The following is a 17,849-nucleotide window of genomic DNA, read 5'->3' as shown; positions in this document are numbered from 1 at the left end:
TTCAGTTCAGTTCAGTTCCAATCAGTTCAGTTCAGCTCTTAATTTCCCTCTCTCATAAAATAGTCATTTCAGCTTAGTTCAGTTCAGTTCAGTTCAATTCAGTTCAGTTCCAATCAGTTCAGCTCAGTTCAGTAAATATGAACAGGCCCTTATTTGAGTACTACCAAAAAAAAGAAAAAAAGATTTTTTCGTAATATTGAGTAAAATGGATAGTATATGTTAATAGGAAAAAAAAATAGTAAAAGTGGAAGTTATTTGGAGATTTATTTTTATTTTAATTTTTTATAAAAAGGGTGGAAGTTATTTGAGTGTAGTGCAAAAAAAAAAAAAAAAAAAAAAGGGAGTGCATGAGAATTGAGGATTGAGGTTTTGGAGAAACCTCATTAACTTACTCTGCAATTATATAATAGATTTTATAAAATAATCATGTGAAATAAAATATTAATTATAATACTTTGTACTATACTTACTTCCTCTTACTTGACCTGTTTTTTTTTATCACGCTTGACAATGCAAAACTTTAACGATCAATAACTTTAATTCTCTATAAGTAAAAATTTTAAAATTTACATATTATGATAGTACTTATTGAGACGAATTCAAAAAGATCTTACATTAATATGTTTTTCATTGCATATTATTTACAAAAGACGGTCAAAGGAAGGGTGATGAATAGTGTAAAAGTCAAAGCGGGTCAAGTAAAAAAGAACGGAGGAAGTATATTATAAACAAAAACGGGTGTAATATTAAGATTTTTTTTTATAGTGTAATTCGTATTAATTATGTTGGATTGTGTATTTGAAAGGTGGATATTAGGTGGGTCTTGGGTGGGGATTAGGCGCGTCTTTGGTGGGGATTAGGTAGGGGTGGATATCTAAGTAGGGGGTGGGGCGGGGATGGTTTTGGAGTGGTACCCGTAGGGGCGGGATGGGGATGAATTCTGGACCCATCACGGGGATGGGGATGAAAATGTTAGGTGGGATGGGGATGGGAAGGGCAACATCCGCCCCGCCTCGCCCCATTGACATCCCTAACTATAATTGTCATTTGTTTGTTTACTAGGTTATAAAATTACCGTGGATGCACACAATCAAACATCAAACAAATTAGGTAAATTAGACATCTATGCATTAAAGTCAAAAGTATAGATTAAAAATTAAAAAAAAAATTATTAATAATTGATGACATCATACATAAAATTGTACTCTTTGCCTAATACTCCATATGAAGTTCTATAATTGAAAATTAATTGTTCATTATTTTTCAAATGTAAGAGCGAACTAAAAATGTTGAAACCATATCTATTATTTGACCCAAATAGTCAAATATCTAATTCAAAATTGATTCAATCCCATAAATTAATTCAACCAAACTCATAGATACCTAAAAGCCTAAACACTAATAAATATGTTCAAAATCATGATAATTACAAGTTATATAACTTTCTATAAGACATATAAACATCAATTTTTTTTTATAAGAATAAATATCAATTACTTTAGTAATAAAACGATAAAATTATCCTTTGTCCAAGCCACAAGATTCAAATAACGAGTGTCTTAGAAAACTTTACTACATATTTATTGGTTAGTTGGTAAGCATCTTACCAATAATACTAAATTTAGTGCCAACCAAAATTGAGAATTTGGTTGGTACTAATAGACTTCTGTTGGTACTAAAGGAGTACAACTAAGTATTCTGTAGTCTATACACTTTAATATCCAAATATATTACCCCGTAAATCCGTAATAGTCTTTCTAAAAAAAAAATAAAAAAAATAATAGTCTTCTACGGAGTAAGTAAAAATCTCCCTTTGACCTTATTTTCTCATGGAAAAAGTCAAAGCAGGTTACTGGTTTATCCAACCATAACAAGAGAGTTCTGATCTTTAAAGAAAAGCCTTTCGTAAATTTTGGTTCTTTAGAAATCTCCATGCAATATAAAATTATAGAGTACTCTACCTAATTTTATTCTATATAAAATTATAGAGTACATTGCATTTGACAAATATGACAATTATATCTTTATCTATATTTCTCTACCTAATTGACCCACACCAGTAAGTAATTTTCCTTTCAAATTCTCCTCCAAAATTGATCATCACTGCATCATTATCTAATCCAAGTAATTGTCATCTAGTAGTTTCTTCTCTCAATTTTCTTGGTGCCCCACATTAGTAAAACTTCTGTTCGGATTCAGTTATCACATTAGCAACTCATATTATATTATCAACATGACTTAACTTCTAACAAAGAGAGTACCGTGGTATTCTTTGAAAAGAAAATTTAATTTGTAACCATTATATAATCATTATTAAGCTTTAAACACGTTGCCCTTTGCTTGTAACATCAGAATAGTCAGATTCAGGGGCCATGCTACAAAACAAATACAAAAATTAGAGTTTCAAATTTTTCAAAATTTTCACTAGTATATTCTATGAGTATATATTTAGGCCTAATGCTACAATAAACTGCATTCAAGAATCAAAATCACCTACCTTCCTATAATCTCAACCATCACAAAAACATAAATATGAATTCAGCAACTGTTAAACATGTCTCAGAATGCTTCATCAAACCAAAGTATGAGGTGCAAGAAGCCAAGCAACCTTACTACTTGGCTCCCATGGATCTGGCCATGCTCAATTTCCACTATATTCAAAAGGGTCTTCTTTTCATCAAACCTTCACACATAAATGATCAAGAATTTTCAGCTGACAAACTCCTTCAGAGTCTGAAAGAGTCACTTTCACTCACCCTCGTCCATTTTTATCCACTCGCAGGGCAGCTTGCCACACGTATCAGCAAAAATCGGCATGAATGCCTAGTTTTTGTAGATTGCAAAAAGGGACCTGGAGCTAGGTTTATCTATGCCACATTAGATATGACCATATCTGGCATTCTGTCACCTGTTGACGTTCCTCCGGTTGTTCAGTCACTTTTTGACCATGATCGGGCTATTAACCATGACGGTCATAAAAGGCCACTATTATCAATCCAGGTCACTGAGCTCAAGGACGGGGTTTTTATTGGTTGTTCCATGAACCATGTGGTTGTAGATGGAACCTCATACTGGCATTTCTGGAAGATATGGTCCGAAATATATAGAGCTAATGGCAAGCAGCTTCTTGTTTCACGTCTTCCCAATCATAAACGTTGGTTTCCTGATGGGTATGGCCCGGTTATCCCCCTCCCTTTTACTCATCCTAAAGAATTTGTAAGCAGGTATGAAGTAGGGAAGCTCAGAGAGAGAATCTTCCATTTCTCCCCAGAGTCAATAGCAAAACTAAAAGCCAAGGCCAACAAAGAAAGCAATACCAACAACATATCCTCCTTCCAGAGCCTCTCATCACTTGTCTGGAGGTCAATTGTTCGAGCAAACTGCCTACCTGAAGATCAGATCACAAATTGCAGATTTGCGGCCAATAACAGACAGAGGTTAGATCCTCCTCTGCCTCCAGAATATGTAGGAAACTGCGTTACTGCACTGATAACTACCACTACTGTTGGTGAACTACTTGGACACAACTTAGGGTGGGCAGCGTCATTGTTGCACCAGTCAGTGGTAAACCATAGTGATAAAACAGTGCACAAATTCATCATCGGATGGCTCCAGTCTCCTTTTGTTTACCAGCCAGGCAAGATGTTTGAACCTTACAGTGTGATGATGGGAAGCTCTCCAAGGTTTGACATGTATGGAAACGAATTTGGTCTTGGGAAAGCAGTAGCAATTCGAAGTGGGTATGCAAACAAATATGTCGGCAAAGTGACTGCCTACCCAGGATATGAAGGGGGAGGAAGTGTGGATCTAGAGATATGTCTACCACCTAAATCAATGAGCGCTCTTGAATCAGATGAAGAATTTATGTCCGCTGCAACAATACAGTACTATGGATACTAAAGAAAGCATCCCCAAGGGACATGATATGCAAACAACATAGAAGATAAAATCTATGGAACCAGCACAATATCCATTTAAGACGAATCTAAGCCTTTCAAGCCAGTAATTGCCAATCTTGTCTTTTTATTGATGAAGATATAACTGTAAAACAATTGATGTATTCTGTATTTCTGTAGGGCTTAAATGTAAATAAATACTGTTCCAAAAAGGGGAAAAAAAAACCTAAAAAATCATATGTAGCAAGAAATTTATGGTTGCCTCAATAAGATGATTGTAGCTGACTCATCTAGCGTGGTAAATCACACAAATAAATATATAAAATACTACATAACTTGAGCGAAACTCATCGAAATATCACTAAAGAATTCCACTTAGAACTCAATGTATGAAATTGAATTCACCAAGACAGCACTGCTTTCCCTACCAAACGGGAGAAGAAAGTTTTAGCTGACCTCAAGGTAGACAATTACTAGATTTCCCTCTCCTTGATCCATCTACCCTTCTGAATGTTGCTTACATCCTTTTGGTCCATAATGCTCAGAGCTACGTCGCACCATCTTTCTGCAAAGGTAGCAGTAATGGTTTTGGCATGCCCAGCAGAAGATGTGATTATTGTTTCCAACCTGTCAAAACAAGAAAATGAAACTTCTATTTCTGATTGCAATAGACATACTCCATATATAATGCTGGACTCATTTTGCCCAACATCCACTATAAACAGTTACGATATTTAGCCAAAAAATCATTAGAGTTGCTGTTGTGTATCATAGTAGTATTACATTGTACATTTGTACCATAAGGAACTAACCATAATTAGATGTAACTCATGTAAGACTCACCTTGACATTCAACTGCTTACATCCAGGACAAGGCCGTGCATTTGCAGCAAAAAGATGAGCTTGAATCTGCCCAATGACTTGACGCTCATTCATATGCTCTTCCCACTGCACAATTGCTTCTTGAGGAAAAAGTTGACAAGCTCCCTCCCTTCAAATAGCAGAGAATTGTCAATTGATTGAAAATTTCCATACGAAATATCAGGAACATTAACAGCAAATCATCTAAGTATAAACCTGAAATGTTCATATCCACTAATTGCTTGGCTGCAACAGTAACAAAAGTACTGCCCACATTGACTACACACCATCTTGTTGCACCCGTCAGTTCTAGAAATAGCTATCTTACAGGATGGGCATTGCTTGGCATCACGGAGTATTTCCTTCACACTACGAAGTTCATTAATCATATCAAGCTCCTTGCGTCTTTGTGCATCTTTAAGAAGGGATGAATTTTGGCGGTCCTGCATGCATAAACTTAATAATGTGAAAACTTTCATTTACTTTTCAAATTAAAGCTGAAACACACAATTTCAAAAGGTTCCTTTTCTTTGAATGTAATATAGCAATGTAGTCAAGTGATTTTCTCAAACAACACCCACCATGGTATGAACAAGGAAAGCTAAATGCTCCCCCCCCCCCCCCCCCCCCTTTTTTTTTTTTTTTTTTTTTTTTTTTAAGATTGCACACTTCTTTTAAGACATTAATCAATATCCATTATCGAATTTAGTACAATGAGAAAATTGTATTAAAATAGTAATTCCTTATAAGTACGCTAATCCATAAGGGAAAAAAATATCAATTGGTGTCTTATTAGATTTGTATTCATGTATATTTTCCAAATATGTAATTTTCATAATTTTTTTCATCACGAAATTAAAGATATTTAATTAAAATGAATCGCACGTAAAACATTAAAGTATGTTCAAAACTTATAGTCTAATCTGATATAATTTATGTTTTCAAGTTCTTAGATAAGGTGAACTAAACATAGCCTAATTTGACATAATTCAGCTCTTTTGTGAAAAAGATATCCCCTCAATCCACCATGTGATGACCCCGCTATAAGAGGTTTCTCAAGATGTTTTTATTGTATTTTGGAAGTATGCTGAGCACTGTGAGCACTGAGCAGTGAGCAAGGAGATCATCAAAGGTTGCTAAAAGGTTTTAGACTAACTGGTTTATATAGCTCTAAAAGGAAATTTGTGTTTCTAACGACCAAACTGGGTAAACACTGAAATTGATGTGAAGTTTCATGGACCCTATTTACAAGTTCTACACAAACAACCTGCATAAAGGATTGCTTATGTGAATCTGAAGATAAGGGTATACATGGAGGGGGTTGACTATAGACACGATAAACATTGTTATATAGAATGGGAGCTCAAAAGTCTTACCTCCAAGAATTTAAGCTTCATCTCTGGGGTCATGCATGCTATCCCCACATGACGTCGTTCCCTGCAAAGAGAACAGAAGCTAAAGAAGCACTTTGAGCATTGAGCATGCTGGTCGTCATCTTCTAGACATGCTGTTTCACATCTGGGGCAATAAGTTACATCAGGCATTGCATCAAGGGATTTTTGTAGCATCAATGATTCCCAACGTTCAAACTCTTCATCACCCAGCAGTCGTTTCAATAAACCAGGAGGGATCATACCACCACATTTGGTGTTGGGACATTGCAGCTTATTTACTGTGCCTTCCTTCACATGCACATCAGCATAAGTCGTCATGCATTTTACACAAAAGAAGTGATGACATGGCAATCTCAAAAACTCTGTCCCTGTAATAAAGAACAAGATATGCTGAGCAGTGGACAAGGAGAGGAAGGGGTATTGTAGGCCATGCATGATTAGATTTTTAGATGATAGATAAATGATGTCCCATGTGAGGATCTTGCCTCAGGGGAAGGAATAGTGTAGGCAATGCATTACTAGATATTAGAAATAAGCTTGGAGAAGAAGCTAGTCAGTCACTTTGACTTAGAATTACTATTATAAGAGAAGATCAGTGAAAGAGAAACCATGAAGAAAATTCAGATTCATATTAATATCCTTTATTTTGTTAATTTTGGAGTGCATCAAGTTACAATCCACTATCCACATTTCCCAAAATTCTCTTCTCCTCATTTCTTCAATACTGAAATTTCCAGTATACCTCCTTTCATTTTCCATTTTTTAAAAAAGGGCCAGCATAAACTTTCTTGCAATTAACTGAAGTGTCAGAAATTTGTATGCTCTACTAGTCTTGACTGGCTATCAGATAGGTGCCAACACTGTGTACACCTAAATCAATCCCATGAATGATGATCCACTAGCTACTTTATTACTGTGTTCAGGCTGAAGATTTCACGCAAAAAAAATTATCGACCCGAAAAAAACTTTAAAACTGAAAACAAAGTATCTAACTGCCAAATAGCCAGGTATTATAGCTAGTAATATCACATAATGACCTGCTAAAATGAATTTAATTCAGGTGGTGTGGTTCTACAGAAGAGCTTCTTAGTTTTCCTTAAACTTTAATATGATAAAGTCACAAGGGTGCAACATTTTGACTTTCCCCAAAAAAAACAGGAGAGGAGAATAAGTGCTAAAGTAGAGTAGAACATCATGTAATAGGATGAGTGATAAGATGATTAAGATCTACAATAAATAGGAAAAACAGGCAAAAGCAATTGGGAAGGCAATCTTCCCACATGAAATCGAGATGAAATAAAGTAATTTTCTAATGAAGGGCCAAGAAAAAGAGTTAAGGCCGTCACAGCAGAGTACAAAACATAAAGGCTTGGCAATACAAAAATCAGTGATTAAGTATGGATTACTTTTCAAGTATCTTTAATTAACCCTAGCCACAATGTCGAAAAGCTCAGAATACCTCTTCACAACAAGCTAGTATATAACTTCTAATAAAATAAAAAAGAGCAGATGCATCAACTTGCCCAAGTTTCCAGGTCAATAGATCTTTTCTACAAAAACTTTTATTATAGGAAAACAAATGCAGAATAACTCTCCATTTACTAGCCAACAATGCTAAAAGATCCAAGCATAAGTAATTATGATAGGTTTTAATCCTAACAAGGATTTGAAGAGTTTGTCAAAAGCTGATGTTTAATAGGAGGCAAATTATGCTTAGAGTATTTCAAGTTCCTGATAACAGCCAAAAGACATGCACAGATGTCCAAAAAAAAAAAAAAAAAAAACTTATTTAAAAATTAAAAGCATTATCTACTAGACTAACATAACAAATGTAAATCATAAATTCATAACATCAGAGTACCAAAGAGTTACGGTACCTGCATATTCGCTGAAACAAATGCAACATTCATGACAGCCACTGAGGAAGTTTTCATGTCGTCTCTCTTCATTGTAACTCCTCATTGAGGGTATATCTATGTCAGGAGAAACACTTCCAGAAAAAGCCCGCCTGTCTGAAACACTTTTCACATCGTATGGTCCAAGCATAAGTTCCCCATCAAAGCCAAGATATGAAAGTGATGCACTATGTAGCCATTCCACCCACTGGTACAGGATCTCTTGCCCTACTTGCTCATTCCACAATAAATCTAGCATGGAGCAAAGGTTGGAAATTCTTGATTCATGCAACCACTGAACTGAGATTGTAAAAGAAGGTGGACAATGACTTGGGTACGATACAGGCAACAAACATGTCAATACAATAGGTGACAGATACTGAACTTTGAAAGTGTATAAGAATTCATCAGAGTCGTGCGATTTGGAATTAGTGCGAGTATCTGCCTTTAGTTTTGCTGATACAGGATACTCGCCGGGAAGTTCAATGTGTATGTGAATCTGCGAAAGAACAAAATATTATCAGCTTTCTATCAATCCGCAAGTCCATGATCTTAAGGCTTCTGGAGAGTCCTAACCTGGAAAGATCGCAAACCTTGTCGCTTTTCTAGGACATAGACATTGTCTCCATATATGGACTCCATTGCAAGCAACTGACAAATTTAGCAGATTATATGTAAGAAGTAATTATAAGAAAAGAACAAATGAGAAGTGGCCCCTCTCTACAAGAACAAGGTATCATGTTATCAAATACAATTGAGAGCAAGTGTGTATTGTTTATTTTTACTATCCAAAGTCCACCCTTGCATGATAAACTTCTTTAGAACGACTCAAGGTAGGAATGATGGACCAGCTCACTCTTCTAAGTAGAGAATATCTTAAAAGTAGATCAGGCAAAGACAATTCTACCAAGAAGGCTTCTTTTTCAAAGACCTAAGTCCATCATTTTAGAAGGCTTGGGTTGCAGCGAGGCAAAAGGGCACCTAGAGCCTAGGTAGAGGGCAAGAAATCAAGGTGACTTCCCAGCCAAATCGACATATTGCTTCTTTTCTTATTGCTTTTCCTGACCTCAAATCTCGCATTGCCTTATAATGTTATGTGAAGCTCATCAACCGTCAAGCTTGTCATTCTTTTACAAGCATCACATAGGCATATGCCCATATCAGTAATCATTACAAAAACCAACTTTGAGACTCGAGAGTGTCCATTATAAAACTGGATACGACATTTAGGTCAAATGCTTCTAACACTACTCCAATTATACTACACACAACAAACTACTTAAAAGCCTGACTTCCATTTCCAAACAAGGATCATAATTCGTAAATAATGTACCAAACACGGATTCAATCAATAAACAACCAAAATTAAGCTTGTAATCAAAATTTTACATAGAAGAACAACATATACAAGATTTTCTTGATAAAAAACACATAAACACCAAAAATTGAACAATAAATAAGTCAAATATACCTCATCCTCTTGAGCTTGATCATTAATTTTAATCTGTTCTTCAGATAACTCCACTTCTTCAACCTCAAATTGTAATTCTTCCAATCTTCTAACAACATCTTCAACACCATTACCCTCCTTACTCAACTCACACCCTTCATTCTTCACCTCCTCAACTTCACAATATCTCTCTCCTACCTCACTTTCTCCCTCATCTAATCCTTGCCCACCTTCAACCGCCCCAGAATTGGACTCACCCACTTCAGATTTCTGCCCAGAATTGGACCCACCCACCTCAACTTCAGGCCCACAACCCGATTTTTCGACACCGGAAACCCGATTTTTGGACACCCATCTGAATTTAATTCCATTAGAAGGCCTGTAATTTGATGTTGAAGGGGTTTGGGATTGTTCAAGATCATCTTGATGATGATGATCAGCTTGTTTTCTGGGGTTTTCGCTTAAAGGAATTACAGTGCAATCATCTTCTTCTCGGTGGCGTTGGGAGTTATTCTGCTTCTTTTGCCGGCTTCTCCCCATTATTTTTGAGCTTATAATACCAGAAATTTTCGCAACAAATACAACAGAAAATTTTACAATAAAAAAAATTAATCAGGGTTTTTCGTGGAGGAGTATACAATTAACAGAGTATTAATGTATTAAAACAATGAATTGCAGAGAATCTGATTCTGATTTATAATAAGCTGTAATTTTAAAAAAATTATATTTTGGGCTGCATTCTATCACAGCAGAAAACCCCTAAAGCCAATTTGGCAATGAGTGAATGAGGCTAGCCTGGTCGACTAAAGTCTTGTGTCTATGTTCGAGAAACAAATGACCTGAGATTAAATTCCGCCTACTTAAAGATAAACATCCAGAAATTTGTGTAAAAGATTAATTAATGCGCAATAACAGAAAGTAGGTAGGTTTTGTAATTTTTGGGTTAAATTTACCTTATTAATTACTCGTATATAAATTTACGTATTTCATGATTGGATATTACTTGGTAAATGTTGTTTGGAAAAGTCGGTTGTTATCGTTGGTGGGTTGAAAACGGTCAAAGGCCCAAGAACAATGTGAGCCAACCTGACTTGACTCGAATTAAAAAGTCAAAGGTCCAAATTCTTGTCTCCAATAAGCCCGTTTTGGCCTTTTTGCGCACTTTAAGGCTAATATTCGATCACCAGCTCATAGTCATGGCTGCTCAGATCAAGTGAGATGATAATCTCTCCGTCCTAGTATTTTATTACTGAGTACAAGTTAGCGAAGTTACTGTAATTTCACTTTAAGTTAAACTTTAATTATAAAATTTGTAAATGTTACTAGTTGAGTTGAGCCCAAGCAACCCAAGCTCCTCAGATCAGCTTGTTTTAAAAGAGTAATCGCTTTACTATGATATGTATACAACTTTACATATTGTGATATTGAACCTGGTTGTGCGCTTGTGCCCTGATTATATTTGTAATAAGTTACTTATTACCTTCAAATCATGCATAATACAATACAAAGTAATTAAATTCATCAACAAGCCTATCTACCAAATGTAGTAGATACGAGTAAATGATGTAAGAGAATGTTTCAGATGAATTCTAGCCCTTAGATGGCCATTAAATTATTATTAGGTAGCGCCAGTCTACAGACAAATAAGGGAGCAAATTATTATAAACCCAAGTCCGATTAACCGGATCACCAGTCATAATCTACCATGAAATAGGTGATAATAATCATGACCTGTATTCATTGTCAAACAATTCAGAGCATCAGAGTAGCATACTAGCAATTCTATACTTCATTTGCCAAGAAAAAGATGGATTGTAACTTGTGACTTTTCGTACAAATATTTTTAATTTTTTAGGATGCATGTTTTAAGCTAACAAGCATTACATTTAGAAATATGTCCAAGACTACATAACACCTAACCATGTCAATAGATTCCATATTGCCTAACATGACTTATGCACCGTCCGGCTGAACAAAAGGGTTTGCAATCTCATCAGTGCCATCAGTAGGAGAAACCAGCATTACGGCTGTTCCTCTACAAACCTGCAACAAAAATGCACTTCAAATCAACACATAATTCAACAACATTGTGAAGTTGTATCTTTGAAAGATCAAAGCTAATAATTGTCAAGGCTGGGCCTATATATGTAGTGAATGTAGATGGATAATAGACAATATTCTAAATACAGTAAATACTTTGCATAAAAGTAATTTTGTCTTCTAAGCCTCTAAGGATACCATTTCTTAAGTTTTACACCAATTGAGATGGACAATCACTAAATATTCCTTTTAAAGTCCTCCAAAGTCATTTGCCATCTGAGGCCTATGGTTCCTCTTGTACTATCGTGTGGAATCCTAAGCCACAATAACTGCCAGTTTTGTATCTACACCTAAAGAAGAAAATCCCAGCATGTAATACCAAGTTTAGAGATTTGGAAAAAGAAACATACAATCAAGCCAAGGCGTCTAGTCTGGTCAGTAGTCTTCAATGGGTCATCGGCATCTGCAGTCACATTGCACCAAAGTTATACATGAACATCCTGATATAGTTCAGGGACCAAATCATTATAAATAAGCCATCCAACATGTCACCAGATATTAATACAGCATCCTTTCACATTTACTGATGTTCACAAGCAGCAAAAATCACAAGGATGTACATGCCCCAGATTGACAGCGTGTCAAATGCAACCAAGACACTATCATGTAGCTCAGAAACCAATGATGACAAAAGAATGCAGTAAAAACTTATGTGGCAGATGGAGCAAAAGGGAGTGATAGAAACCAGATCTTATAGCATAATCCCTATTACCATATTCTCAGGGGAGGGGAGGGAGAGGAGACTGCAGAATATGAAAGAAGGATGTTGATGTCAGAGTTGCTGCTACATTTACAGTGACATAAATCATTCTTTTAAACTTAAAAACATTATAGAGTAATATTTTATACGAAGTATTTGTTATCATTGTATTTACTGATGATTTCCGATTCGAAAATAAATAGGTTGGAGTTAATGTTGTGATGATTAACGAGGTTAATGACACAAGATCAACTAATCCTAAGCTAAACATTTTTGGGCTGATGGGTCACCAAACTAACTCAATTACTCACAAATTGTTATAAACAAAGAGATAGGGATCATGGTCAAGCAGCTTCTTTGGGCAATAATCGAGTTGGGGGATTTAAGGAGATAGACTCAGACAGATGTTATGTAAATGCTTGCCAATACAAATCCTTATAAATTTTGCCACAATTTAACACTAATCCCTAAAAGTCTCATGACTTTAATTTACATATATAGAAAATGGCCTGTTATACTGCTTTGGAGCTCCAAAAACTTGCCTACAACTATTTTTGAGGTATTCCTATAAGAAGCATGTGAATGATTAATAGCGTTTTGGGGGGACTATGACTGATTTGTCTCGAGTATTGGTATAGTTTCAGTCAGCATTCTAATACCCAAAGACACTCCACTCTTAAGATTCTTTATTGACTCCCAAATTGAGACGAGTCTTCGAAATGGACACTATTAACCCCATAGGATATGATGAACTATTGTTCATATAGCCAATAAGAACCTCAAGAATCCTTGTAAGCCACTTCAGACACACTAAGAGTTCTCTATAATCTTTTTCTAGGTATCATATCAATGGCAAAGCCAAGATTATAAGGTTGGGATGGGACTAAAAATCTAAGTATTCAATAGTGCAATTACTGGATTGTTAAGTACAAGAAAATGCATACAGTACGGAAAATATGGCGAGTTAGGGCATCATAAGCCAAAGATAGCAGTTAGCAATTATCAATAATACAGCTCTTTCATTTATGCTCTAGCTTTTTGATGAATTGAACAAATGGTTTTTTCGCTCCTTGAATTCTAGATCAACTCACCAAAAAAACCAACAAAAAAAAAAGTGACATAATTTCTACGGCAAGTCCACAAGAGACAGGGATTTGCAAGTATATTTTACAAACACAGCAATGAAGTTCATACCTCTCAGATATTCAACAGCTTCATCCAGCACAAGGTTCAGCAACTGGTCATATCCCTTAAGTGTCCCAGTCACTGTAAGAAAAAAGCAAATAATTAAACAGGTCATTGCCATTTTATCTAAGTGAATGACCCAGTAAACAATTTACAAATTCTCCTTCTGTTCCTTTGGTATAGTCAATACTAGGGAATAGTGGAAATCAAGCAACTATACAATTTAATGATAACTAAATTTGACAATAAATCTCAAATTTTACAATACAATTAGGACACAAAAATATATGTATTTAACAATGCAAATAGGATAGAGGCAGTTATAAGAAAAGTTAAAGAACATTAGCTAGACAGCTAGACATTGATCAATCTTTACAAAGCAACAAACAATGGCTTGTGCTCGATGAGATATCCCTCTCTAGTCAGGCTCCATAATCAACCAACATCTATGATCAAAATTATTGGCCAACTTATTTCAGGTTACAAAGCAATGCAAATTTCTGACAAAATTATGGCTATATAGCAGATAATATCTCCTTAAACCAGTCAATGTATCTCAGCTGCCATGCATGTATGCATATAATCTTCCTAAAACATAACAGATCATTATACCTAGACCTTAACATAATCAAGCCAATGTAACAAAATTTGGGATTATTTAATGCCACTCGTTAGATTTACACAGAATTATGCCATGTAAAATGACATCAGCAGTAGAAGCACAATAAATAAAGTAAACAGAGAGCCATACAATTTGTCTAGCACACAGATGTAAAGATGTATAAAGAGCCAACAGAGAAATTGCCAACCCTAGATCTTATCAAAATAAATAATATATGCACGTAGAATGCACAACAACCAGTTTTCATCTTTATCATGTTGGCATCTTTGCAGTAAGACTCGAGTTACTGGCCAGTGACCAGTTTGCGACCATTCTACTTCAGTTTATGCCAAATATTTTAATGAAACTTTGTCCCCATTTTTTTGCCCCATCGGAATTAAATGGGTCAAACTGTAAAAACTTTAACCATAAATCGCCATTAATCAACAAGAGATAATATAGTCATGTAGTGTCTTGTTAGATTCGTCTTACTTATATTTTATTAATATCAAGTTTTTATAATTTTTACACATATAGAAATAAAGCTATATATGTTTTAAAATGCGTCTCGAAGACCGTCAAAAGTCATAAGGGGCAAAAAAATAGGGGCAAAGGGAGTATTTATGTCGTCACAAAAGGTTACATATATTTATCATCTATCAAATTTCACCACTTAATAAGAAAAAGTAACTTGTATAGTTGCATTAGAGAGAAGAGGCAGGAATAATACCTTGTCTTCCACCAGTAAGCTTGACTTGGACCCCCTTGTCGACAAACTTGGCAAGATCTAAAACTGTTTCCTTTCTACTAGACTGAAAGATGCATTTTTCGTTATAAAGAGAAATAAGCAATTAGGCACTGAAAGCAAGTAAACAACAGACCCAAGCAAATAGAGCAGGCTAGCCACTTGTTAAAATGTTCCATCAAATGAGAGATACAATGTCTGATGAAATTCATTTAGTAATAAACTTTACTCCCTTTGAGCCCAAGATCATCCAGCAATAGGAAACAAATGAGCTTAAATTGTAAATGATAAAATTAAAATGACATCAGGACCTAGTAATGAGAACATTACCATGATGGTTATGGTTGGTTATACAGTGTCCTTGCTGTGAGAAGGCAGCTGTGTGATTATTGTAGGTCAGACCTGAACATGTAAGAATTTGAGTTAGTGAATGCACTCTTTATCTTTCACCCAATTCAGACATTTCAAACCGACAAAACTTGAAAGAAAAACCAAAAAAAGGAGAAATGGGAATTTTTCATAACAAACTATCACTGATCAAGTGACCTCACACTTTTTTATGTTTCAGATAAACAAAAGCGAGTTGCAGGAAAATTGTAAGTTTTCAGGGTGTATAAAGAGAATCTGCTCCATCAGAATTGACAATAAATTAATAAATTAGCATGTTTTAAAATGCAAAATTATTTGGGTATAATGTATATAATCCCATAGCATGGACCCTCGGTCTCTCACTTTAAATTCACAGTTACCCTCCCTTCAAGTACTTTCTGCACTATTCTACCAAGTGACTATAACAGCTCAGTGTGTTTGGATGATGGCAGCAGTGAGTGCACAGCCCTCTCCTCTGGGTGTGAAGTTAACCCTAGCCCCTAATCTCAATAATTTTTTGTGGACTAATTCCAATCCCAGCTACTTAATTCACCACCCATCACTAATGTGCTATAAACCAGCTATAACAATTTGATGCTATATTCTTCCTTTTATAGTGCCATTCAATACCATCATTGGTTTTCTTTCTTTCTAGTCTTTGATCTCAGGTGAAAAACCCATTTCTTTGAACAATAAATACTGAACAACAAACCCCGGATCACCCAATAGGTCACAAGCCCACAGCTCCAAAGTAACAGTTATATAAACACACCAGTTCGACCGATGCCTTTACACATATCAACTACATGAAAGCAATACTATGCTATGAATTTCATTCACTAGTCTCCAAATCCTACAAAATGACTCTTTATTCTTTTGTGGACTGTTCGTCGTAGGATTAGGTATTCGACAAAGCATCATTTGTAACATAAACTAAAAACAAATAAATGGTTTTGCCGATTACTATCAATTTCAACAGAAATATAGCAGGGCAGGAGGGCCAGGCGCCCCGAGCCTATGTTCATAGTTCCTTCCTAGCAATATAAAGATTATAAATAATATCCTGCAACACATTATCAACCTAATCTGACTTCATTATCAACTTAAGCTCGAATAATCGCGTACAATTCTTCAAGCTTTAGAATATCAACGTATATTGAACGTAGAAAAACTCTAGCAACAAAATCGCTCGTTATAATGTTTCATAGCTTCGGTAATTATAATCAACAATTTAATAGTCCATGTTGAAGAACCCTAAATTGAGTATACGAAATTACTGACAAATCAAATTAACGATAGTGTAAAGCTAAACCCTAGATTATGAAATCGGTATTCGATAATTAAGGCAAGAAATTATCATCTTACCTGAGAAGTTGCTACAATGGAGGAGAGAAAGCTCGGAAGCCAATTCAATGGAAATCCAGAGTACACTTCAATGGAGGAGAGAGAAGGTGAGAAGCAGCGCAGAAGTGAAAAGCTGAAGAGGGAAGAAAACAAAAACTGGAAACATAGGAGGCGTAGATTAGTGACACGGTCAGATCAAAATGAGATCGACGCTCAGAATTCACTCTCAATCAAGTTTTCCTATTACCTTTTTTTAACCCAAAAAAAAAAAAATGTGATACATAATTGATTATTTCCAAAAAAAAAAAAAAAAAATGTTTTTCGAAGTTTTGTCTCCATGGTCGTTGATTTTCTAAAGTGTGTCCATGTTTTTTTTAAATTACAAGATGTATCTTCCAATTTAAGGTGTTTATTCGATCAAAAGCCTTCTGGTCTCCTGAAATAGCCTAGTGCAAGGCTGCGCTATATGCAGTTAGATTGGCTCGACGGCATGGCTTCAAGAACCTGATAACAGCACCATAATCACCAGGCTTCTACATACTTGTCTGATCTGGATACCTTGCTCGATGATGTCCTCGACACTTGCTCTTTCTTCGATTTTATTACTTGGTCTCATGTCAAGCGGGAGGGGAACTTTGTGGCACACCATTTAGCTCGTCTTATTCCTAATGGTGTTGAGCAATTTTGGTTTAAATGTTGTCCTAGTAGTATTACACCTTATGTACTCATGGACAATTTGTCCAACAACTCAAAAAAAAAAAAAAAAAAAAAAAAAAAAAAAAAAAAAACCTTAAGGTGTTTATTTAATAGTACCCTCTAACGTTAACCTGACGTGAGTAATTGTGTTGATTGTTAATTATCTCGCTTTAGAAAGAGATTTCACACCTAAATTGGGTTAGATTTTATATAAGGGGATTAACATTAACCATTTTTTTTCCACATTTTCATATCTATCTTTTTTTCTTTCTTCTAAAAGCAATCATTGATATTTCAAGCTCTCAGTGTAATTATTCTTCTTTTTTCTCATCCGCTTTTTATTACTTCCTATTTTTTTAAATTACTAACGTCGAGTTAATAATTAACATATTGATTTCAAGTATTGGATCAAAAGTGAGTCAACCCTATTTTGATCCGGTTCAATTTTTGGAGTCTAATTTGGGTATTGAGTCAAATGACTAGATCATGTGAAGAGTAGTGATAGACCACTATCAGGTATGGGCTCGTTGGGCCCATTATGGGGGCAAAAATGTAATTTCACGTATTATTTACCCATGTTTTAAAAATGTAGTTCCTCTCCTCTAAATAACAG

The 17,849-nt window shown here is 35.3% G+C and overlaps 3 protein-coding genes across 3 annotated transcripts; 1 reads left to right on the top strand and 2 right to left on the bottom strand.

The window, feature by feature from the left end:
* Window positions 1–2,340: 2,340 nt before the first annotated feature.
* Window positions 2,341–3,921, top strand: LOC145594006 (putative acetyltransferase At3g50280). The gene has a single exon (XM_081650357.1). It carries the CDS (start codon window positions 2,533–2,535, stop codon window positions 3,898–3,900), a length of 1,368 nt encoding a protein of 455 aa, XP_081506483.1. The 5' UTR covers window positions 2,341–2,532; the 3' UTR covers window positions 3,901–3,921.
* An 85-nt stretch (window positions 3,922–4,006) lies between these two features.
* Window positions 4,007–10,310, bottom strand: LOC145593996 (uncharacterized). Its single transcript, XM_081650347.1, has 7 exons — window positions 9,518–10,310; window positions 8,623–8,697; window positions 8,029–8,545; window positions 6,134–6,519; window positions 4,974–5,200; window positions 4,740–4,887; window positions 4,007–4,523 (listed from the first exon to the last, which is right to left on the bottom strand). Exons 1-7 carry the CDS (start codon window positions 10,034–10,036, stop codon window positions 4,395–4,397), a joined length of 2,001 nt encoding a protein of 666 aa, XP_081506473.1. The 5' UTR covers window positions 10,037–10,310; the 3' UTR covers window positions 4,007–4,394.
* Window positions 10,311–11,262: 952 nt separating this feature from the next.
* On the bottom strand, window positions 11,263–16,716 carry LOC145580782 (sm-like protein LSM7). The gene is made up of 6 exons (XM_081637887.1): window positions 16,562–16,716; window positions 15,158–15,229; window positions 14,813–14,894; window positions 13,491–13,562; window positions 11,947–11,999; window positions 11,263–11,539 (listed from the first exon to the last, which is right to left on the bottom strand). The coding sequence occupies exons 2-6, from the start codon at window positions 15,158–15,160 to the stop codon at window positions 11,450–11,452; spliced, it is 300 nt and encodes a 99-aa protein (XP_081494013.1). The 5' UTR covers window positions 15,161–15,229; window positions 16,562–16,716; the 3' UTR covers window positions 11,263–11,449.
* Window positions 16,717–17,849: the final 1,133 nt, after the last annotated feature.

This window comes from Chenopodium album, chromosome 2 (genome assembly GCF_948465745.1).
Source record: "Chenopodium album chromosome 2, dcCheAlbu1.1, whole genome shotgun sequence".
Classification (NCBI taxonomy): domain Eukaryota; kingdom Viridiplantae; phylum Streptophyta; class Magnoliopsida; order Caryophyllales; family Amaranthaceae; genus Chenopodium; species Chenopodium album.
Note: the sequence above shows the minus strand (reverse complement) of the source record. Positions and strands in the feature narration are given on the sequence as shown.